The 23,940-nt window shown below is 41.7% G+C and overlaps 1 protein-coding gene across 36 annotated transcripts in view; it reads left to right on the top strand.

Annotated features, from left to right (window-relative positions):
* Positions 1 to 23,940, top strand: part of UBP25 (ubiquitin-specific protease 25) — an 85,881-nt gene that overhangs the window by 38,204 nt on the left and 23,737 nt on the right. For 27 of the 36 annotated variants that reach the window (XM_087680251.1, XM_087680254.1, XM_087680243.1 and 24 more), the window contains exons 6-8: positions 12,257 to 13,131; positions 13,249 to 13,374; positions 23,001 to 23,184. In XM_087680251.1, the coding sequence (XP_087536377.1) occupies positions 12,257 to 13,131; positions 13,249 to 13,374; positions 23,001 to 23,121 (1,122 nt within the window). In that variant the 3' untranslated portion in view covers positions 23,122 to 23,184. Of the gene's footprint in view, positions 1 to 12,256; positions 13,132 to 13,248; positions 13,375 to 13,562; positions 14,190 to 14,270; positions 14,365 to 19,935; positions 20,117 to 23,000; positions 23,185 to 23,940 lie in introns of those variants that run through there. The other 9 variants (XM_087680223.1, XM_087680222.1, XM_087680224.1 and 6 more) reach the window with 9 other exon arrangements.

Here is a 23,940-nt window from a genome sequence, read left to right as displayed (position 1 = left end):
GTCACTGGTTGTGTGGGCAGCAGCACTGTCTCCTCTATCCAATAGGAAGACCACTTAAAGATTGATGACGAGTGAATGAGAGGAGGAGCAACTACTGAATAAATAGGCCCAAAACATGCTAAATATGACAGGTGGTCAGCCAACATTTAATGTTGGTTGTCCAACTATAAATGCCTAAATAATCACTAAGATGACTATCATAAAATGCCTAAGATACCGAGTAATGTCAAGCATAGCCCAGACTCACACATGAGTTGACTAGATTGATAACACATGGTGCTTTGAGAAGTCCCAAAAAGAGAAGGGGGAAGTGAGAAAAGTGGCATTGGAGGGATATTTTGGGTTTTAGTATATATATATATATATATATATATATATATATATATATATATATATATATATATATATATATATATATATAGAGAGAGAGAGAGAGAGAGAGAGAGAGAGAGAGAGAGATATATATATATATATATATATATAGAGAGAGAGAGAGAGAGAGAGAGAGAGAGAGAGAGAGAGAGAGAGAGAGAGAGAGAGAGAGAGTGAGTGATTGATTGATTGATTGATTGATTGAAGTTTGGATGACAGATGTGCAATGTGACAAGTTAAATATTGACAGTAGGTACCAAGGTTCGTTGAAGGCCTACTATCCAACGCATAGGAGTGTAATGCATCCAAATGTCTCTGTAGTCCATGTGGAGAATCAACTTTTAATACAATGAATTTGCATATTGTAAGAGAGGTATCCAAGTGGAGCCCCTCAATCTCCTCCTTGAGAGAGAGAATAATAGATTACATCAATGTGTAGGCCAAATAGTATTGGAGAAAGGGTACACCTCTACTTCACTCCAATGGTGGAGTGAACATGTGCTAAAAAGTCTTTAGGTGTTAGTCATTTGCCAATAACCTCTCATTTAGTGCCAAAATCCCCCAAATGAGCTCCTCAGGCTCTCCCGTATTACTTATTCTGTGTAGCAACTTGTCTCTCGGCATTGTATCAAAGGCTTTGTGGAAATCCATGTAGTAGTAGTAGATCAGTTGGCCATGAGCTGTGCCCTCCTCAATAATCACTTTGAGTGTGAGGATGTGATTCGACTTAGAGAAATTTGTCCTAAAGCTTGCATCTCCTTGTGCTTTGAGCCCCCACATGTTGAAGAATGGAGACATATAGCTTGGTCAATGTGTGGCCGACTGTTTTAGTCTGATAGTTATCGAGTAGGATAGGATTACCTGACTCGAGGATAGACACAATAGTGTTATTGCTCCAGCTGTTTGGGAAGCAATAGAGAGATTGACGTCTACAAAAGGCCAATGTGGCCTATGAGACAAAACTAAAGTTCCTCTGTGTTCAATGTCATCTCATCATGGAATTGAAAGAACATCCTAGCATATGGCTAACGTAAAAAAAATTGTATAAACAAGGTATCTAGTTACAATAGCTCCTCTCTAAATCTCAAGGTCAGCATATCGATGACTAGTGCGTGCGAGGATCGAGATAGTGTGCAACTGAGATATGCACAGTGAAAGAGGAAGAGAGAGTAGAGTAGAGTGTGAGTAGAAAGAGTGAGAGTAAGACACACAAAAATATGTTTGGTACAGTGACAAGATGTACCACTTTATACGACACACAAAAATATGTTTGGTACAATGACAAGATGTACCATTTTAGGTTTTAATAATATGTATAAAGTACAAGTATAAGGGTGTGTGCATACCTGAACACTGTAAAAGGCACGGAAAGCCTTTATACCTAACAACCTCCCATCTAAAGGCAACGTGCTTGAAGATAGAGGAAAGAATCAACTAAGTCTATGTATGTACAAAGCTGAAATACACATATACTATCCAATCCCCATCATCTGGTGGCAACGAGCAACGAGCAAATTGCTCTGCTGGAAGACCCTTTTGTCAAAAGATGACGAGCTAGCGAGACCGTAGGGTTTGCGGGGAGGAACACGGAGTGAACTCGGCAAACATGGAGAAGAGAAGAGAAGAGAGAAGTAACTCTGATGAATGGAATGATGAAGTTCCGAATCATGGAGTGAATATGATACAAGGGAACAAGGGTGCCGTAGCACAAGGAAGATGATGAAGACAGCCACGAACCGTAAACCGCAATGTCCTCGTGAAGGGGTGTGATGGTAGTGGAGACATTGGAGAGAAGAGGTGACGGACTGAATGAATCAGCCGTAAGAAATGAATGAGAGAGTGGCCTATAAATAGACATAATCAGTCTAGGATGATGCCCCTTTTTGGGGCTGCAAACCCTAAACGCAAAACGCAGAAACGCAAAAATGTAAATTGCGGGTGAAGGGTTTCTCAACATTCCCTCTTAGGCCCAAAAAGGGGAACAAGAGAAGAGTGAGGTGGAGATGCAATGCTACATGCTGAAGAATGCTCATGCAACAGGTGCCACTTGGACAGTGTCCCTCTAGGGAAAATTCTTCACTTGCCCAGGCACCCTAGTACAAAGATGATGAAAACATGCAATGCATAGGAGGAATGTCGGACTTTGTGTGGTGTCGAGAACCATAAGGATATGCCCGTACTTGATCTTGGGAGGTGGCTCCATGCTAACCAAGTGAAGAAGGCAAGAAGAGAAGAGGAGGAAGAAGATGTAGAGGATCCTTAAGATCCAAGATTTCTATCGGAAAGGGAACTTGCAGTAAAGAATAGTAGACAGAGTGAACTGGAGAATCGGAAACTCAACCTTGGGAGAGAAGCCACTAGCTCCGTGTATCCATGCTGGAAGGAATACGAAGGTCTCGTCACCAAGTTGCGGCTGAACCTCTGAGGTCCAGATCTAGGTGGTACCTAAAGATCTTGGGTATCAGTAGAAGAGATGACTGGTCGAAGACGTCACCCCAAGAAAGTAGAGGATGGGTGGAAAACTTCATGTGGAGTAGGTTCCCCCTTTGAGGTGGGAGGTGGAGGGGTCCCCGCTGAAGTCAAAGAAGAAGTAGATGCCCCCTCTGAGGGCAAAGAAATAACATCCCCCTTTGAATCCCCCTTTGAAGTAGATAGGGAAGCCAAAAACTCATGGATCACGGACTCCGAAATGTCTGATGATGAAGGAAGTGCCGCCGGTCGTGCCGAAGAAGATATTTGGGGTGCCGAAGAGCTCTTAGAGGCAGCCTCTTGAACCTGAGTAGTCGAGGGTGGGGAAAGGTGGGGTCAAAATGAGCAAGATGTGGGCAACAGTCATTGTCTCTCAGTGGAGCAGATTGGGTAGTTGAAGAAGAGGAAGGAGTCGAGCAGCCACTGTCTCTCCAAGGAGCAGACTGACGAGGAGACAGTATCAAACAATCATTGTCTCTGGATGGAGCGGACTATATATCCGTAGGTGGTGGAAGCCACTGTACCTGAAAATAAGTGGGAGAAGACTGCCGCTCGCATTGCGACAATCTCCAAGAGATCGTAGCGCCAATCGATCCTCCATGTGCTCGAAAGGACTTAGTGCACATCGGATGCGTCTTATTGCCTTGAGCATAGTACTCTGATAGCCGATGCAGAACAATCTCTGAGGCCCAGAAAGGAGAGGTGGCACAAGGAGTGCTTGGTGGAAGACGCATATACTCTGGGGGGTTGGGGAGCAAAGGTCAAAGTCGGCAAGCATCGGTGGTGTGTCCGGTGATGCCACAGTAGGAGCACCTAGTAGTCTGGACATCTGTTGGCAAACAAGCCATGGGTACTGGTGTGCCTTGCTAAAGAAGAAGAGGTCAGCCACCATGAACCACGAAATGCAATGTCCGCCTCAAGGGGTATGAGGGCAATGTGAAGCACGAACCGCAATGTTCACCTCGAGGGGTGGGAGGGTAGTGGAAGGGTTGGAAGTGAGCTGCTAGTGGGAGGAGGATGCGACCAGCAGTAAGAGGTTGCAACCAGTCGAAAAACGCAGGTGAGGAGAGACAAAGACTAAAAAAGTAGGCAACAGGTGAGAGAAAGACTAAAAACGCAGGAAAAAAACAGCAGCAGCAGTCAACATGCTGAAATCGGTTCCGAACAGTGTGTGATAGGCTGGAAACAGGTGCCAGATTGTTGTAGACAGCAATGGCCAGCTTGGACCATGATGTCCTCCGTGTTTGGGGTGTGGGAAGCAAGCTGAAATACCTGAAATCTGCAAAAACGAAATTGTTTTCTGAATGGAGAGTGATCAGCAACAGTCGTTCTGCTGTAAAGAGCTGCAAATAGCTGCAAACTACGGGTGGAAGGTTGGAAACAGGCGCTAGACTGATGGAGACAGCAATGGACAGCTTCGGCTGAGGTGTCCTTCGCAAACGGGGTATGTGCAGCAAGCTGAAAACACTTGAAATCTTCAAAAACAAGATTTTGATGGAGCGGAAGAAGAAGATAAGTGGATGCCGAACCCGCCGTCGGTCTTTGCCTTCACTGGAGTGGAGGATCATTGCCAATGTTTGAGCAGAACCGGCTCTGATACTATGTCAAAAGATTAACATACCAGCGAGACAGTAGGGTTTGTGGGGAGGAACACGGAGTGAACTTGGCAAACATGGCGAAGAGAAGAGAAGAGAGAAGAAACTTTGATGAATGGAATGATGAAGTTCCGAATCATAGAGTGAATGTGATACAAGGGAACAAGGGTGCCGTAGCACAAGGAAGATGATGAAGACAACCATGAACCACGAACCGCAATGTTCTCATGAAGGGGTGTGAGGGTAGTGGAGAGGTTGGAGAGAAGAGGTGACGGACCGAATGAATCAGCCATAAGGAATGAATGAGAGAGTGGCCTATAAATAGGCATAGACAGTCTAGGATGATGTCGGTTTTTGGAGCTGCAAACCCTAAACGCAAAACGTAGAAACGCAAAAATGCAAACTGCGGATAAAGGGTTTCTCAACACCTTTGTAAGAAGGAGAAGGTCTACAGGATTATCATTTTTATGCACCTTGACAAGCTCAATGCTTGTACTGTCAAGTACATCCTTGATAAAAGGATGCTTCACTTGTATGTGCTTTTTCTTTGCGTAAAAGACAAGATTCCATGCTAACATGATAGCACTGTAACTGTCACAGTGGAGGATAGGAACCTTTGTGATACCAAGCTCTCAGTCTCTTTGCATGCCTCAGTGGTGGCAGCCACATACTGTGCCTCTGCAGTAGACAATGCAACACACTTTTGCAGCACAAATATCCAAGAGATTGCTCCCCCTGTGAACATGAACATATATCTTGAAGTAGACTTCCTGCAGTCAGGATGACCAGCATAGTTTGCATCCGTGAAGTCAATAACAGATGAAATCTGCTTTTCAAAGCAGATTCACAAATCCTTTGTGCCCTTAAGGTATCTCATGATACCCTTCATTGCTTTCCAATGCTTTTTGTTAGGATATGCCATGTACTTGCTAACCACTCCCATTGCAAATGCAATGTCAGGTCGTGTAGCAACCATAGCATACATCAAGCTACCAATAGTTGAAGCATAAGGAATCGTGGCCATCTCAGCCTTTTCATTGTCCGATGTAGGGCTGTCATCTGCACTAAGTTTCACATATGGTGCAATGGTACACCAATGGCTTTCTCCCTCTCCATATTGAAACGTTGCAAAACCTTAGTAATATACTCCCTTTGTGACAAATAGAGAAGACCCTTCGATCTCTCCTTGAGTATATGCATACCAAGAATGTGATTGGCCACACCAAGATCCTTCATATCTAAGCTACTGTGTAAGCTTTGCTTCAAGGAGTCCAAGTCATGAACATCCCTGCCTGCAATTAGCATGTCATCCATATACGAAACCAAGAGGATAAGGCTGCCATCTGTTGCCTTGTTGGTGTATAAGCAGTGATAAACTTGAGAGTGATGGAATCCCTAAGATTGCATAAATGTATCAAATTTATGATACCATTCTCATGGTGTCTGTTTTAGCCCATACAAACTCTTGTTGAGTTTACATACCATGTGCTCTTTTCCCTTTGCAATAAAATCCTCAGGCTACTGCATATAGATTTCCTCATGCAGATCACCATGTAAGAAGGCTGTCTTGACATCCATTTGGATGAGTTTCATATCTTCAGTTGCAACCAAGCCCAAAATGGTTCGCAAAGTAGTCATTTTAACTATAGAAGAAAAGATTTCATTAAAATCAATTCCATGTTCTTGCTTGTAACCTTTAGCAACTAGTGGTGCCCTGTACACTTTCATTTTGTAAACCCATTTGCATGGTATCACTTTCTGCTCTTTAGGCAGATACACCAAATCCCAAGTGCCATTTTTCATGAGAGATTCCATCTTTGACAGTATAGCCTTATGCCATTGTTGTCTTTTTTGTCAATTGCTTCTTGAAAGCATGACGGCTCACCACAATCTATCAACATGATATAATCAGCCATATAATTGACACCAGGAACAAACCTATTTGGTTGTCTTTGCACTTTGGTTGATCTACAAACCCAATGGTCAAGATTGGCTGGATGTTCAGCTTGCAAATCTGCATTAACAACTTGCTGTTTTTGCAGGTTCAGTATGCTGTACAACTGGTTCTGGTTGTTTCAAAGGCATCTGTACTTGTTGAATTTGTGGTACATCATGGGCAATATCTTGCTAAACATTTTCAATATTATTCCTTGCATTTTCAGGGACATTTGCAGCAGGTATTTGTTGTTGTCTAGCGGACATTCTTTGCTGTCCTATTGGTATATCCCTGGAATACAACCCTCCTGACCTCTTCTGTCTTTTCGGGTTGTTTGTGCCTGTGATCTTTCCGGAAGATGATATCATTGTTGCTATTTTTCTTTTCTCGAGATCCCATAATCGATATTTCATTTCACCTTCGTCACTATATCCTAGGAAAATACATTTATAGGACTTTGGCTCAAGTTTGTTGTATTCTTCCTTGCAAATGTGCACAAATGCCTCGTAGCCAAACGTTCTCAAGTGAGCATATGAAGGTGGCTTGCCTGACCACGCTTCTTGAGGGATTGCTCCCTTTCCCTCCCCCCCCCTCTTCCCCCTCCAAAAAAAAAAAAAACCCATCAAAAACTTGTTTGGTGATCGATTAATCAAGAATACGGCTGTCATAACAGTCTTTGCCTCAAAATCCATGAGGTAAAGCAGTATGTGATAGCATTGTACAGACCTTGTTTTGAATGGTTTTCATATGCTTTGCAACATCATTTTGGGGTGGATTGTGAGGGCTCGTGAGCTCCCCTTTAATCCCTTTGCTATCACAAAAGTCTTGAAAGTCTTTGGACACATATTCTCCACCATTGTTAGAGCGAAGCTACTTTAATGTGTTGCTGGTTTGATTTTCAGCAAGAGCCAAGAATTTTTAAAATTTATCCAAGGCCTCGTCTTTACAATGGATTGGATAAATCCATTCTTTGCATGTGGCATCATCAACAAAGGTAATGAAATACTTCTTCCCCCCTAGAGATAATCCTGGCATTTGACATACATGTGAGTGTACCAAGTCTAAGGGTGAAGACTTTAAGAGAGATTTTTATATGATGTTTGAGCATGCTCCCCTTAAATGCATTGATCACATTGTTCATAATCAGCATATCTTAAAGATGGCAAATAACCCAAGCAAAAATGCACTTTCATTCCGGTTTGACTCATGTTTCCCAACTGGCTATGTTACAAAGAAACACTTGGTTGCTCGGTTATGGCGACTACATGGTCATGCACACTAGATACATGCAAAGTATCACTTTTGGAGCCCTTGGCAACAATGTGAGAGCCCTTATAAATTTTCCTTTTGCTATCCCAAAGGTGGTGTGATAGCCTTCATCATCTAGTTGCCTTGTGCTTATCAAGCTCTTCTTGAGCTGAGGTATATGCCTCACATTATGCAAAACAAACATGGAGCCATGCTGAAATTCCAATTTCACACTGCCAATGCCTGCAATTTTACATGCATAGTTATTCCCCAAGTGGACATCACCACGTACACCACTACTGTAGTTAGAAAATCACTCATGATGTGGTGTAACATGAAAAGACGCACTTGAATCAAGTATCCAAGTGTGCATGTCATTCTCAGAATCGGCAATCAATGCATGCGCATTCAAAGAAGAAGCAAGAAGTACATCACCGTCACTATCATTCTCATGAGTGACTGCATTAACCTCTTCTTACATTGCTCTTCTTGGTATGCTGGCTATTCTTTTTCTCAGCCTTGTTGTCTTTAGTGTTTTTGTTTTTGCCTTTCTCTTTCTTCAATCGAAAATAGTTCCGTTTGTAGTGCCCTTTCTTGCCACAATGATGACATTCCACATTTTTGCCAGGAGACTTGTTGTGTGCTCTATTTTCAGAACCGCCCTTTTTGTTGAAATGTGTTCCTAATGTGCAATGCATTAGAAGACTTGTTTGCTGAATTATTTTGCTTGTTGAGTTCGTCCATCAACAAGGAACTCTCCACGTCAGAATATAACAGTCCAGCATTCGAGTTACTCAAGGCTGTCCTGAAAGTATCCCAACTTTTAGGTAGAGTGTATAGCAAGAAAGTAGCTTTGAACTCATCATCAATATGGAAATCCAAAGCAATCAGTTGACTGAAAATTGAGTTAAACTTGTTCAAATGTACAGACATGGGTGTACCTTCTTTCATGCGAAAGTCCATCAACTTTTTCAGTCAATTAACCTTGCTAGTTGCACTCTTCTGACTCTTCAAGTCTTTGCCACATTGCATATGCTGAATTTAGCTTCTCAATGTTAAAGAGCAAGTTGTTTGACACTTAGAGCTCAATGGTAGAGCGTGCAAGCTCATCCAAATCATCCCACTCCTCTTATTCCATATCTGATGGTTTTATTCCTTTCACTTTGATAGGCTTCACTTGTTTATTTTGCACCAAGACAGCAGTGAATCAACTCAAAAGTCACCAAATGCAAGTCCAAACGTCACGCGAGTGACCATGGTATGCTGCAAGTACCAACCAACAGTGAAAAATAAAAATTTTTCAGATCTGCAAATTGATTTTCAGAATCAAAGAGTGTCTGCTTTTGCACTCCACAAGCAATTACAACCACATTTAGATGCCAAGGCACCAATTATATGTGAAATCCCCAAAATTTGACTGTAATTTTTGCTCCAAAAGCATTCATGGGCACAAATTTGACAATTTCAGTCAAAAGCCCCAAATTTTCAAAAGGAAATCTGCCAGATTGCATCAATACATGTACCCTAGTGGATATACCAAGCAATTCTTGCACAAATTGATGAAATTCTGCAAAAGCCCCAATTTTCTTAGGTTTGGTGTGCACAAATTTCAGTGAAATTGAAGAAATTTCACTATAGTGTGAAAAGCCCCAAAATTTCCCGGGCAAATGTGTATCGATTTTGTAATTTCTGAGTCAGATTGTCCTGTTCTGCATCACAGTCCCCAAATCTAGGAAAAGCCCCAAATTTTTAGGCCAAGATTGCACAATGTGCATGTGCACGTGAGCGCCCGTCAGTGCTGCCCTCTTGGTTGCAGCCTGTTGCCTACGCTGGCCGGTCGGCTGACTGTGCACCTCATCCCCCATTGACTACTGGACTTGTTAGCTGATTGTGCCCCCGTCCCCATCGACTATTGGACCTACACCGTTGTTTGCTTGTTGCGCGCCCATCGCCTATCGGATCTGTGCTCAATCGCCTTCGTCAGGTAGTCGCCTTTTCACGTGTTGCACACTTGGTTACGTCGACTTGCTATATTAGCTATCCAATTTACAATCGTTTGTTTCTCTCACCTCATTGCAACCAGTAGTTGGTTGTCCAGCTCTCGCTTTGATACTAGTTTGATGACGAATGCGATCGAGGATTGAGATAGTGTGTGCAATTGAGATACGCACAGCGAAAGAGGAAGAGAGAGCAAAGTAGAGAGCGGGAAAAAAGAGTGAGAGCACGACACACAAATAAATGTTTGGTACAATGACAAGATGTACCACTTTAAGTTTTGATAATATATATAAAGTATAAGTGTAAGGGTGCGTGCACACCCGAACACTGTAAAAGGCACAGAAAGCCTTTATTCCCAACACATATAATCTCAGCTATGATGTGGTCCAAAGCCACACAATTGATGTGTTGAGGGGTGAGTCTCATGTGCCTTGCAATGATGGCTCTGATTTGACTATGGTATGGGCCTTTCAGTTGTCTACTAGGTCGTTGAGGTCACCATGGTCAGAAAAGTGCAATGGCCTTGTCTAGTGTGACTTTGCAATATGGGGTAGGTTTAGTTTGGTAGAATGACTTTGTGCCTACTAAACAAGTAGTGCTTGTAGGAATTTATCTGTGGACAAAATTTGTCAATGATCTGTGCTTGGGTTGAAACTAGCCTTTCTTCTCGGATAGGGTGGTTTAACCTGATTAAGAACTTAATTACAGCAATCAGCAAATGAACATAAACTGAAATGCTCACTTTACCTTCATAAACTTGGACAGTGGACACCTTGTTGGCCCCAAAACTGGCGCCCCTTTTGGTATTTCTTTAATTTCAATTGCTAATAGATAAATTACAAGCCGAGATTTCACGATCTCCTTGGTTGATTCAAAAGCCCCTTGCTGTTCCAATAATCAGCAAAACATTTGGGCAAATTGCCCCTTGATTTTCACCCAGGACTTGCTCTAATGGAACCCCAACTGGTCAAGTGCTGCCCCAAGTTCACAATAGATGGGCTGGCATCTGAAATCCTCACAATTCCACGAAATTCCGGTGCTGATTTCAGTGTACAATGCCTTTGACTGATGGCACAGGTCCCAAGGTGGTTGCTAAACCCTAATTATTGATGTAATTTAGGGTTTACAGCAGTAAACTCTCTGCTGTCCACCAAATTTGGCTGTACTCTACTACCAATGGCTGAGAATTACTGAGAATGCTTGAGCATAGACTGGAGGAGATGAGAGAATGCTGTAGAGAGAGAGAAAATCAGCTGAAATGTATCTTTTGATTCGTAGCTCTGATGACAAATCGAATGGCACCAACAACTTCAAAAGGGGGGTAAAACACAAGCTCGGCTGGTGAGCCCTCCTCTTCTACCGCCGCCTCTCTTGAGGCAGAAGAGAAAACTTGCTGCCCCCTATCCTGTCGCGGTGTGCGATTAGTCGTCGTCGCCTCTCAGAGCCAAATCTGATCACCTCCTCTCCCTCCACCAAGCTCAGAATGGCTGCCATTCAGCTTCCTCCACCCTCCAACAGCCTTCTCCCTAGTTGCATGGGAAAGTTTTGCCAAGTGGCAGCCTTCCTAATGCATTTTTAATCCTTTTGACCCTGCCCAAAATTAAACATGTCCATCTGTAATGAAATTAGCTAGGCCATTTGCAACTTGGAGTGGTTCCCAACCTTTGTTGACCCTTAAACTAGCATTAATTAATTAATGCTAGTCCCTAGTGTCACCATTGACACTTAATGGCCAAACAATTGTCCTTTGGTCCACAACTGACCACCAAAACCCAGTTGGCATAACTTAACAGAACTTTTGCCTTTAACACCCACTGCATCCTGGGGGTCCTTGGCCCGTTCCCATGAAATAACTGCCATGTTCATCACATGTGCTAAACAACCTTGCACATTTGATTAATAACTTAATCAAATGGTACTAGCAAGATTAAAGCATCTCAAAATTTCACGTCCGCGTGACATGGGTCCTTGTGGACAAGTTGGGTTTTTGTCTCGTAGTGGTGCTGTGTATACTTTCAGCAAATGTCAGAATGGGTAGAAAGTATAGATTCAAACCCCTCCTAGGCAAGAGGTAAAAGTGGCTAGTGGTAGGGTATGCTGACACAAGAACTGCGCCAAGGAATATGACATGGGTATCTTTGACAACTCTTTAGTATGGTTGCATGCTTATGCTCCTATGTTTCCACCCTTCAGCACACCATCCACTGATATGGATGTCTGTATGCTGGCCACACATGCCCTTTGTTAAATCTATATCCGTCACATCCATAAAGTGAAAGCTGGATTGCAAGGAGTGTTAGACCCTGTTTTATCAGGCATGAGCAATTAAGTTTGTTCCTTAAGGCAATTACACATCCTAAGGTCAAGTACCCAGATAGCACTTTCAGCTTGCATGTTGCCCACCCTCTCCATATATCTAGGCAAACCTGCGCATGTATAGGAACAAAATTGGTGCATAAGCAGATGTGATCTGTGATATTTCAACATGACTAAACTGGTAGGCACCATCTTAGAGCTTGTCAACTTTTGTTACTTATGGATAAGGTTAAATTGGATAACCAATAGTTGCTCTTTACTTTCATCTTTATTGCATTTAAGGTGATTGAGAAATCTAAAGATTTTGTCTAATCTGAATCAGGACGCAAATGGGAAATGGTTTTGCTGCAATGATGCTAACATCACTGCAGTTTCTAGTCACTCAGTACTCCTTGAAAAGGCATACATTCTTTTCTATGCTCGACAAAACTCAGCTTTGAAGATCAAAAGGCATGGAGATTTAGAAAATGGACTTAAAGCAGGGTCTTTGCCAAGTCCAGTGCAGCCATGCTCTGCAAGTTTAGAGCTTGCAAAAGAAAAGATGGCAGTTAAAAAATGCGATTCTTCAAATGTTTCATCATTCAGTGCTAATAGAGATCAAGTAAAGTTCAGCATATCTAAGCTTGTGTCTAATGGTCACAATCAAAAGGTCCCGGTAGGTTTAAACAGTAAAGCAGAGAGGTTATCAGGCTGCAATAGTTCTGGGCAGACAAAGAGAGAGAGTTCAGATGTCCACGTTAGGCTTCCAAGAACTGATGCACATGCATCCAGTACCAGTGGTGGTATGATGCACTTTATATCCAGAGAAACTGGATCTGAAACTAGAAGTGATAAATTGAAAGACAGCAATAAGCTCGAGACATCAAATGCCGAGAGCCAAAATTATACGTCTCTTGGTAAGGGTGGTACTGTACAGTCATCTGTAAGTTGTGGTGAACAATCATGCCAGACAGAATCTCGGCACCCAAATGGAGTTGCTGATGGTCTGCAGGCTTCTACTAGTTGTGGTAACAGAAAGAACATGCCACAAGAAAATTCTTTTCAAGGCAGATCCAATGGTGTAAAGAGGAAGATGCTTGACATCAGGTTTTCATCTGGGGAGGTTCCATGTTATCAAGAGTATGCTAGACCTCCAACTCAATCTTCTTGTGACAGATATGGGCTTGATGAGTGTGAACTCCAGACACTCAAAAAACGGTACAGATTTTCAGTGTCTAGCAGTATTGCTTTCACTTTCCTTCTACTTATTCTCATATGGTATGTTTATCTTCATTATTTTGATTTATAGCTTCCTTCTGTTTATGTATATTCCAGGATGGCAGATGATAGTCGTGCCTGGCTACTGCACTCAGGTTGGTGTGACTCTGTTCGTGAGAGTTTCCGAGCTGTCAAGAGGGAGAGGCTTTCACAAAATTTGGAATACAGCAATCTGAGGCAAGTGTAAGTCTATGCATTCTTGCCAATTTTTTGTGCGTAAAAGGGACGCCTTGTGTATTTCTTTCTTGACTACATACACATACTGTTCACATCAGCATCCTCGGAGGATGCATGTGAGTAAATTTTATTGCTTGTCTAACTCTGCCAAATATATAGGCCATAGACAGAACTTTTGACATATACTGTGGCAGGTGGAGCTCATTTGAGCCAGGTCCGTACATATATAAAAGCTATAGGGGAGCTGCAGCATGGAGGCAGTGGTGGCATTTTCCACCAGGGACGCAATGTACTGGGTATGGCAATTCTAGCTGGATGCTGGATGGCTTTCAACGTGATAGGGAGGTACCAAGAAACTGGCCGAGTTGGGCTGGAAACACCCATGGGATTCAAAGGCCTGTTTTATGTAGGACAGGATCCTTGATTTTCTGGTCTAAAGCTCCATAATCCTTTTTGGAAAAGGGTTCTGGGCCTTGATGCTAGATTCACTGATCTTCTACTAAAAATGGTGATCGCTGAGCCAGTCAAGGAGACAACTTTCTCAAGTTCTGTAGGCATAGTACTTTCAAATCTGAGAAAAAGTACTTATAAACACTAGAAGATTGCAACTGCATTTCTGCCGCAATTTGTAGCTCTCCGATAAGACTGCAAGACTGGCACATGCCTTGAATGGTTGAAGAGGTTGAGTGACTCCTGTGCAGGTCTACAAATGGATTGTGATCGTTTAGACCAGCTACAAAATTGCTGATAAGTGATCAAGCAGCTCTAGGCTTTCAATGTGTAGGCACATTCACAGAGCATTTAAAAGAAGTTTTTCTTTATATCATGTCACTATACTGAGAGATTTGGGGTTTCTATGTAATGTTCTGATGATTCAGGCGAAAACTAAATTTTCCTTACAGTTGTTATTTTCCTGGCTATTCTTTCAAAGTCAGATGAAGCCAACACTAAACTGGTGCAAGTTGCCTAAAAAATGGATGGATGCTTGATATACAAGTAAGCAAGCTGTGCTCTTGTGTGGATATAAGTACCTTGGCTAATCGTATCAATCAAAAGCTGTGAAATGAGCTTTTGAAAGTTGCTTTCGTATTTGTTTGCTCTTTGGCTGTTCAAAGAGTGGCACAATAGGAATCATTAGCTTATAATGTTTGGGCTTGATTTACATCCTATCTATCAGGAACTGATAATCAATTGCCATGGTATAGTAGAATGAAGAATCTGGATTTAGTCTGAATCTGTGAAGTACTGTGGAGGTTGAGGACTGACTAGTCGGTGTATAATGAAATAGATGTCTGGTTCGCAATCCATGAAGGTGGTTACTCTAAGAGAAGAAGACTTACGCAGGTACCCTCAGGGGCATGTCTATGACTTCCTCTTTTAGTTTAGGCATTGACGTGGCAGTTGGCATGACTTTTGCATGGCAGTTTCTTTGAGGCACTATGTGCGGATGTGAACTTCAACTGCGAATATTCATGTTTTCGTGTTGTTTTGGTTAGCTAACTCAATGCTACTCTCTAAATGCTGTATATATGTGTTCAGCTGAGCTGAACCGTGAGATGTATTGCAAGACTGTCCCTTGACTTGCATTGTTCTATGATTAATTTTGTACCTAGTCAAGAGACCATCAAAGCTTGGAACAGATACTTCTAAAAGAGGCAAGTCCAAGGATAGGTTACTTTTATCGAGCATCTTTCTTTTGGGATGGCTAAGTTTTGAGAAGGCATGGGAGCCTCTCTTATTGTTGTTCATGTCTGATGGATGGATGGACCTGTCAGTCCCATCCTGTCTAATATTACCCATTTGATGTCCATTGTGTTGACCGAAAAGTGGCTGTTGGGCTGTCTGTTTTGGGTGACCATCATACAACCATTTAGGTTGGTTTTGGGGCTGCTTTAGGCTATTTCTCTCATGGTACACATACACACATACTCTCTCTTTTTCACCCGATACATCATGCTCTCTCCTATTAAGTCAAAAATGTCAATTACTAGTTAAACAATGTGAATTACTAGTTAGACCTTCATTAGCTTTTAAAACAATCCCAAAATTCATTATACCAAAGTTTGCGTGTCCCATAAGCAAACACCCAAACTTTTGGGAGGATCCACATCTATAAATAGGAGGCTGCCCAACTAGTTGCTCAACCCTTGTTTTGCAAATTTATATTCAGCTAGTGTCCTGTTCCATTGTTGTCCACACCCTTTTGGTGGATATCTTAGTTCATGGTGTGAATATATGCTAGGGTTTGCATAGAGGAAATATGGAATGTACGAACACGACTGAAACACAATAACTTAGACTATAATGCAATAAATGCAAACCCTAAATGTAAAACTCAAACTCAAAGCACAAAAACACAAACACAAATAGAGAGAGAAGGAACTTTGAAGTGAATGAATCAATGCAGTAAATGAATGTAAGAGTGTATAGAATGCTCAAGGGCAAAGCAATGAGTGATATCGGAGGGTGATGTCCACTAGAGATGGATCTCGAGTGCTGAAACCACTGGTTGGAGTTGTAAGAGTAGTGTACAAAACACAGGGCTGATGCAGTTACCGGGAGGAGAACAACTTGTCACTAGGTAGTAGGTGCTGCAAATGGAAGCTGATTAGGTGTCGGAGAGATGTGGGAACTGCTGGTGATGGCTGAAAGCTGCAAACACAGTAGTGTAGGCTCTCCAAGAAGTAGGGTGATAGCTAGGAAGAAGAATATGCGAGGTGTTGGAGACGATGATGTTGCAGTTGGCAGGGGCTGGACAGCAAATGGAAGGTGGTTGATAGTTGAAATTTGCACGTAGGAGTGAGAAACCTGCACACAAGGATAGGGCTGAATGGTGGGCAGCCTGTCTACTTATAGATGTAGAAGGATTCTCCCAAATTAGGGGTTTGCATGTGGGACACAGAAACTTTGTAGAATTGCTCCCCGTTTAATGATACTTTGGTAATTTACATGGTTTGGGGCTATTTTAAAGAGCTAATCAGTATAATGAATTTTTAGCTCAACACATGGTGCTGTCCCTCAACTAGACACCTTGTTCAACGTTCTTTGACAGCTGCGTTTGCTGCACACAACCAGTTTCCAGCCTTCTTGGAGCTGTGTGCAGCTAGATGACATCATCTATCACTGCGTTTTTTGCATAACCCATTTGTACAGTTGTTGGCATCATCCGACTTTTCGCGTGCACATCTCTTGCCTGCACATGCCACTCAATGTCTAAACATCATTTAGGTGCTATCCCCTACTTGGGAACTGCTGCATACTTCACTAGTTCAGTCTGCATCATGGTGAGCCCTGCGTTTTTGGGAGAGAGCTGGCTGTACAGTTGTTGTCGGCCATTTACTAGCAGCTGGTCACTTAGCTAGAGGCTATTTGCTGCAATTTGGGATTTGTTCAAAGTATGAGAAACACTCTAGTTCATCTCTATCCCGGTCCATTCTAAGACAGAGGTTTGAGATTCTATATTTACTCTTGCATAGTGTGTTTTGTTGTACTATTCTATCATTGTGTTTTATTGTACTCCTTGTGTATTGGTGTTAGAGCTAGGTACACTTTGAAGATACCTAAGCCTTGATTTGAAAGCTTGACATCAAAGTGAAGTATGAATACAGAAGGTAAGAGTCTCTTCCACCATCACCAAAGCAGTCTCCTGAAGAGCCAACTTCTTTGGTGCTCATACCAACTTCCATGGAAGCTCTGAGAGGTTGGGAACTATCCCCTGTGAAATCTTAAATGCTCCCCCTCTTTCAGGGTATCCTACCAAAAGGATGTTTGTACTCACTCTTGAAGAAATGTTGAAGGTATCACAGTGAGAGCAAAGAAATATAGGGTTGAATAGGGCCTACCTCGAATTGGACATCGGTACCATACTTCTTCCACTTTGGCATATCATCTAGATAATCCTTTCTTTGCACTCAAGGGAGGTGCTCCTCAATCTGGGCGTGTAGTCGTCAGGGTTTCGGAACCCTCAACTCGGGAAGGGCACAACGAGTCTGAATATGTACCAGTGTACAATCCGAAGCAATTTGAATCATCAAAAGGTAAAGAGATTTTATATTCTAGTTTTTCTTTTACTTTAGTTGACGTGCAAATCATGGGTACAAGTATGCATGATAACCTTGATCTGTATTAGTATATTAATATGAATAGAGGTGGCTTAGGAAGAAAAGAAAACCATTAGGTATTACCTCTCAAATGGTTGAAAATTTAGAAAGAAGTTTCTTTGGATTCAAACACTCCACTAATTACACATGCATCTCACATTCAAAATCTACAAACATCTAATTTTGAAGTCCTGCCCATCCCACCCTATCTTTTTATCTTTTTGCTGCATCTTCATCCATGCATTCACCTTAGTCACACTTCACCACATTAGGGGGACCACAAAGCTCACATTTATCCTTAGGTCCCTATGCTGACATCCATTTAGGTGGTGGAGGTGTACTTGTGGTTGTAGCTTATCCCACACCCCAAGCACCTATAGGGATTCCTTCACAAGGGTTACCTATGTAAATGAATAGTCAACACGAAAGAGAGACACAAATGTATGACAAAGAATAAAGCGATAGCAATAGAACTCAGACTTAAAGAGGAATATAGGGATAATGAAGATAAAAGAAAGAAAAACGAATAATACGATGCTCAATGCAGTAACACACTATGCAAAGTGAATAGAGACCCTCGAACTCCAATATCTTTGAAAGGATTGGGGCAGAGATGAGCTGGTGAGTGAGTTGTACTCTAAACGGATCTTGAATCACAACATGCAGCCTTGAAATAGTGATCAGCTGCTGTAAATGATTGAGAACAGCTATGCAGACTGCAATGTCCCAAAAAATTCAGGGCTGAAGATGTTGATGATTGATCAGAATACAGCAGCAAATGGACATTAGGCAGCTCTTGAAGACACTGTGGATGCAGGGTGGCAGTTGTAAGCTGAAAACACAATAGTTTGGGATAATAGCTATGGCTGGTTGATGATGTGGCAGCAATATGGAGATGACTGATGGCAAAACACAGCCTGTTTTGATGGCGACTGACTGTAGACAGGTTGGTGATGGATGATCTGTGGCAGAAAATGCAACAAGGATGAAGGCTGAATGTAGGTGCTTTGCTGATAGACATCATGAATTGAGGTATCTGCTTGGAGAGGGGTGTAGACAACAGTAGACGGGGTGCCAACAATCTGCAAGACGAGATGGAGACTTGAGTGGAGATTTCTTAGCTCAACAACCACCCAAGGATATCCACCCCCTAGTGTTCCTCGGTTGGTATCAAAGTTTGCGCATATGGCCTTACTTATTGGACCTTTGAGGTAGCTTAGTATCTATTTGATACATTTCGGGTTTGAAATTAGTACGTTCGATGTATTTACTGGACAAGGCCATGTTGAAACGTTTTCAAAGGTTGTTCATCCAATTGGGTAGCAATTGTGAGAGCCTTACTACCAAATCAAAATATTGGAAAGGGGTGTTGCTTCCAAAGCATGAATGCGGCTTGCAACTATAAGTTATATGTTGGTGGGGTACACGTACAAACGGTTTGCATAATTTAGCCAACCATATTGCTCTATTTGCCCCTTTTGTCATTTTGGTATCTAGATTCTCATCTCAAAAGTTTTTACACTTACGTTTGAAGTTAATGCTTTAAATGTTTGAAGTGTATAATTTTAAGCCTCAACATTAAGGCGAGGTTTAGACGAAGGCGGTAGCACTGCAAACCATGACAAACCTTCCGCCTCCTTTGTGTGAACAATGAAGTTGGAGGCACAGTGTGCTACAAACAAGTAAAGAGAGGTTTTTTCTTAGTGCCAAGGCTCTTCCGAGGGGGAGGGGTCGGTAGAAAGAGGGTGGGTCCAGCGGAAAGAGGAGTGAAGTCTTAGATATTTGAGGGATGCCACGTCAAAAGCACGCCCCTTTGCTAAATCTCTACCGCTACTTGTCTGAACACAGCCTAAGTATAGCCCTCGACTTATATGTATAATGCTTTTGTAGCTAACGTAGCATTGATCACTTTTTGTCCGATTAATACCTTAGTGACTTCGGACAAAACTAATAGGATGCCTTCAGACATCACAGCCATGGGCTCCCTTAATGGATGTATGGCTTCAGACATCACAACCATGGGCTCCCTTAATGGATGTATAGCCATAGGAAACATTTTGTCTATTTTAAGCTTTAGTATATTTCCAATATTTGTCATTGTATTGTAGTCCAGTGGTTTGGGTGTGGGTTGAGTATCATGGGTATGTGAGTTCAAATCTTGGGTTCTTCTTGCCAGTGGCACAAATCATTACACGTCTAAAATTGAGCTTTGAAAGGCTATCGTATAAAGAGCATGCTGATATATAGAAGTAAATTGATAAAGAAGAGGAGAGAAACAATAAAGAAAGAAATAAGTGACATTATTTGATATGTGAGCGTGATGACTTGCATGCACATATATCTTTACTTACATTTTTGATACATTTTACCTTTTCTTTTGAAAGATGCGTCTTTTGCTCCATATATGTTCGTTGAGAAACACAATATTTGAATGCCCCTCTAATTAGAGATTGTGGCTTGATTTTAGACTTGCCCTTCATTTGGGAGATTTCATGTGAACTTGTGCCATTGGTGGCAATATTTTGGAAGATGAGGGAGACTTTGAGACAAAAGCTTTAAGAAAGCTATTTCATTCATTTAAGAGAGAAAAATTCGATCATGATTTAGCCTAGCATGGCATGAAAGGAGATTCTACATTAGCACTAACGGTGGGTGTTTCACATGCTGCGAATGAATTTATTTATCATACTATTTGTCTTGTACTTGTAATGTTTTATGTTTTGGTACCATCCACAAAAAAATTGAAATCAGCCTACCTTGATTTAGGAGGGTGGTGGGACCTTGATTTACAATTGATTGTTGCAAGCAATAAATGCATAAAATAAATGATAAATTGAAAGTTCAGCACTTTACCACTTTTGGCTAGATTGCCCTCAAGAAAAGAGACAAGCCAACAGTGATTGCTCCCAAAACCTTGGTTTCCCTCATTAATTCCGGAAATTGATTATGACTAGGATAGGTTGAAACTTTGAAATTGAGACCAGCCAAGAACTTGAAATCCCTGCAAGTTCCTTTAACTGAAATCTTCCCTAGGAGACTAGACTGAGGACTTGAAATTCCTGCAAGTTCCCTAGGAGACTAGACTGAGAACACAAAATCCTCCAAGTTCTGTTGATGGAATTCCCCTTCAATTTCAGCAAATTGAGGCTCATTCTCTCAAAATTTTTGAACAACCTGCCTTTCTCTGTATCCAGGAGCCCTAATTTTCAATTTGCCCCTTGATTGCACATTATGAGGAGACAAATTGAATCTTCTTCAGCTGCCTGCAAATTAGCCCTATTGCAGACCACCAGATTTTACACAATTGTTTTCCTTTGACTAAATTTACAGCAGCAACCTTCGGAAAACACTCAGGCATGCGTGCACACATCCCAAGGCATACATGCAAACCCTCATCCTTGCTGGTTACAGACTTGGGATCAGTAAAGTCCCAACAGCAACACTTAATGTCCGTAATTGAGGTCCACAGCATTCAACTCCTCCAAATGAGGCCCCAAAATCAGGTCACCTGCTTGAAATTAGGTTTTTCCTGCTGTCTTATGTCTAATTCTCCAGATTGTGCATCAACTGTTGTCAATTATCCCCACACTAATATCTCTAGCCCCAAAACTGCCGAGAATGGCCTTCCCCAGCCCTGCATGGCTTTGTACATGGTTGCATCCCCAGTGGCAAACCTGCAGATGCAAAACTCAGCCTCTAGATTGCATTTCCAGCCATTAGCAATTCAATAACAATGAAAAATATTGCTGTTTAATTACCTCCAAACTGATCTCTCCAGCCTGAGAATTGTCCACAATGGCCTCGCCTAGCTTTGCATGGCACTGACATGGTTGCATGCATGTGCTAAACCTGCCCCTGCAAAACTCAGCCTCTAGATTGAACTCCAGCCATCAATAATTCATTAACCATGAAACATACTTGGCCTCTCCAAGTTTTGGCCACTGCCTAGCTTCAAATTTAAATTTCTAACCTCTATGAACTTGAAAGTGCTAAAACTTTCACAGACCTTAGTCCAAGACATTAAAGGATTTGATTCTCTAATCCCCATGACACTAAAGTCATTCCCCAAGGCATATTCAATGTCTTCGACCAAGATTTGTCACCAAGCACCTATTGGCACTTGTCCAGAATTTTTTTGCCAATGTACCCCATTGCCCAAGCTAGGGTTTGCTTGTCATTGCGACTCACATTCAACTTAATCTTATATGTGCACGACTTAATTTGCCAAATAGCATTAAACTCATAACCTCATGACAACAACTAATGCGGACTGAGTTGCATCCATTATATTGTTGGAGGTGGTAGCATGAGACAATTGGAGTTGTAACATCAATCAATGGTATGGCTGCACATGCTTGTTCTAAATCCATTACATGATAATCGGCGAGGGAGTGTAGTTTCATCATATGATCAATGAATCCATGTTGAAGCCATAGGACCCCAAGTTGCGTTTTGTTGGAAACCAATCTATACAGCAAAATCTATTTGTCACGGATGCTTTAAAGCTATGATGACCTTGGCAGTTGAAAGAAAATTCAAAAACCTTTTTGGTGATCTGTGGTGTATGCTTCTTCAATGTAAAATCATAAAGCTGGCTCTCCTCATAGTCAACCCTCATTGGGTATTTCCTCCATTTTTTCACTGATTAAACCTTGGAAAGTGTTGTTTCCCCAAGTTGCATTTGAAGAAGGACCTTCTATGTGACTGCAAACTTTTAGGACTTGTCACTTCACAATTAAAGAGAAAAGCAAGGGCCTTTTTGGCGATATGGGATGTTTGTAAATGTAAAAGAGAATTGTTGGTTCTCCACCTACATGATAGTCCATCTGGCCCTCGGCTTGATGCTGGGTGTGCATAAAACTTGGTCACGAATTCCATGCATATGTACAAAAGTCCTTCTATATATGAATGCACCACTTCCTGTTCTGGATAAAGATCAGGTATTTTACGTTAACCTTGTGGTTTCATAGCTTGAGCCAGATCGAGTCTTTTGCTTCAGTTCAAGTGCTGAACTGTTTGTGCTATGAAGCTCATGGACTTGCAATTGATATCTGGGTGTAAATTGTTTTGATCCAGGCAGGGTTTCACATTTCTAATGAGCACCATAGAATTCACCAACACTATGCATAATATTTACTTGCTTAGCTTACCTGCTCACTGTAGCCTATTGTGTATACTTGCTCTTTAGTCTCTGTACTTTGAAATGGCCATCTTCCAGGATAGTTGGCGGAAAGTACTCTAGTCGTACTTTGTAGTTTTCATTGCTTACTATTCTTCAAGGTGCAATTAGAACTGATCGACATTTTGTTTGAGATTGCCAGGTGCATGGGCAATGTGGCTTTTGTTAATCACGCTATCTTTAATGCAAACTCAGAACTGCTAGGCCCTCATACACATATCAAAGTGTCTGCTGGTTGTGTACTGTAAATTACTACATAGGGCAATAAATAACCATGAAATATCATATGCTTTTCATCTTAGCAACTCGCATCACTGCAAAGCTGACTTGGTCGTATTTTCACTTGAGTGCAGTCATGAGCTGTTTTCCAGTGTCCATGACATTCTGAGACGGCAAATTCCAAAGGAGTTGAAAGAATACTTGGTAGAACAGCTCCAAACTCATATTCAAGGGAAAATATTGAGTATGAAATGAGATGCCCAGTGTTAATTTTCAGGGGACCTGTTGGATACTGAAGTTCTTCTGCACCTCTAGTTGGTACGCATATTGTCTCCCTTTGTGTGGTTTAATTTGCTTTTTAATGCCATAATGATCAGAAAGTGTTAGGCTTGCTTTGTCAATTTCATTGTGGACCTCCTTGAAGATTTTCCGTCTTCTTTACTTTTGAGAATTTTGATTGTTAGTAAGGCCTATAATTGTGATAGTTGAAAAGTGGGTTTTAAGACTACAAAATTCTTTTTATTGAGAAGGGTTGTCAGCATATTGTGCAGAAGGCAAAAACAAAATCATGATTTATTTTCAAAACAGAAGGTAATGGAAGGAGACGAAAAACCCATATGCATTAGATCGAAAAACAACATGGTCAAGCACAAAGTTATACTAGAATAGTTACAGTTTGCAACCACAAGGGTTGTTGTAATGACTATGTAGGCACTTCTTTCCTACCCATAGAAAAGAGCTCTGACGAGGTGCAATCACCTAGAGATTTTATTGATGCACCAGCCATCTCCTTTGGATAAACATCTCACTCGAGAGCTCTTCAATATCACCCTGTTTGCTATCAACTGCACCCTTGGCTATCCCTCTGTTAGTACTTCCTTCCTTGTTTTAGTTTTCAAGGAATAAGTGTATTCCAAGAATGTGCTTTCACAAGGAAGCAAGGGCATTAAGGATGTGATTGTTTGATGAAAGCATGCTGTTTATAACAGCTCATTAGTACAACCTCTATGATTAATAGTACCAGAAAACTCCATGGCACTATCCATCATTTTGTTTTTCAAGGGTAAGGAGAGA

The sequence above is a fragment of the Lygodium microphyllum genome, chromosome 6 (assembly GCF_053477565.2).
Source record: "Lygodium microphyllum isolate KBCC chromosome 6, Lygodium_microphyllum_v1.1.10, whole genome shotgun sequence".
NCBI lineage: Eukaryota > Viridiplantae > Streptophyta > Polypodiopsida > Schizaeales > Lygodiaceae > Lygodium > Lygodium microphyllum.
The sequence above is the reverse complement of the archived record's forward strand: the minus strand, read 5'-3'. Positions and strand labels throughout refer to the sequence as shown.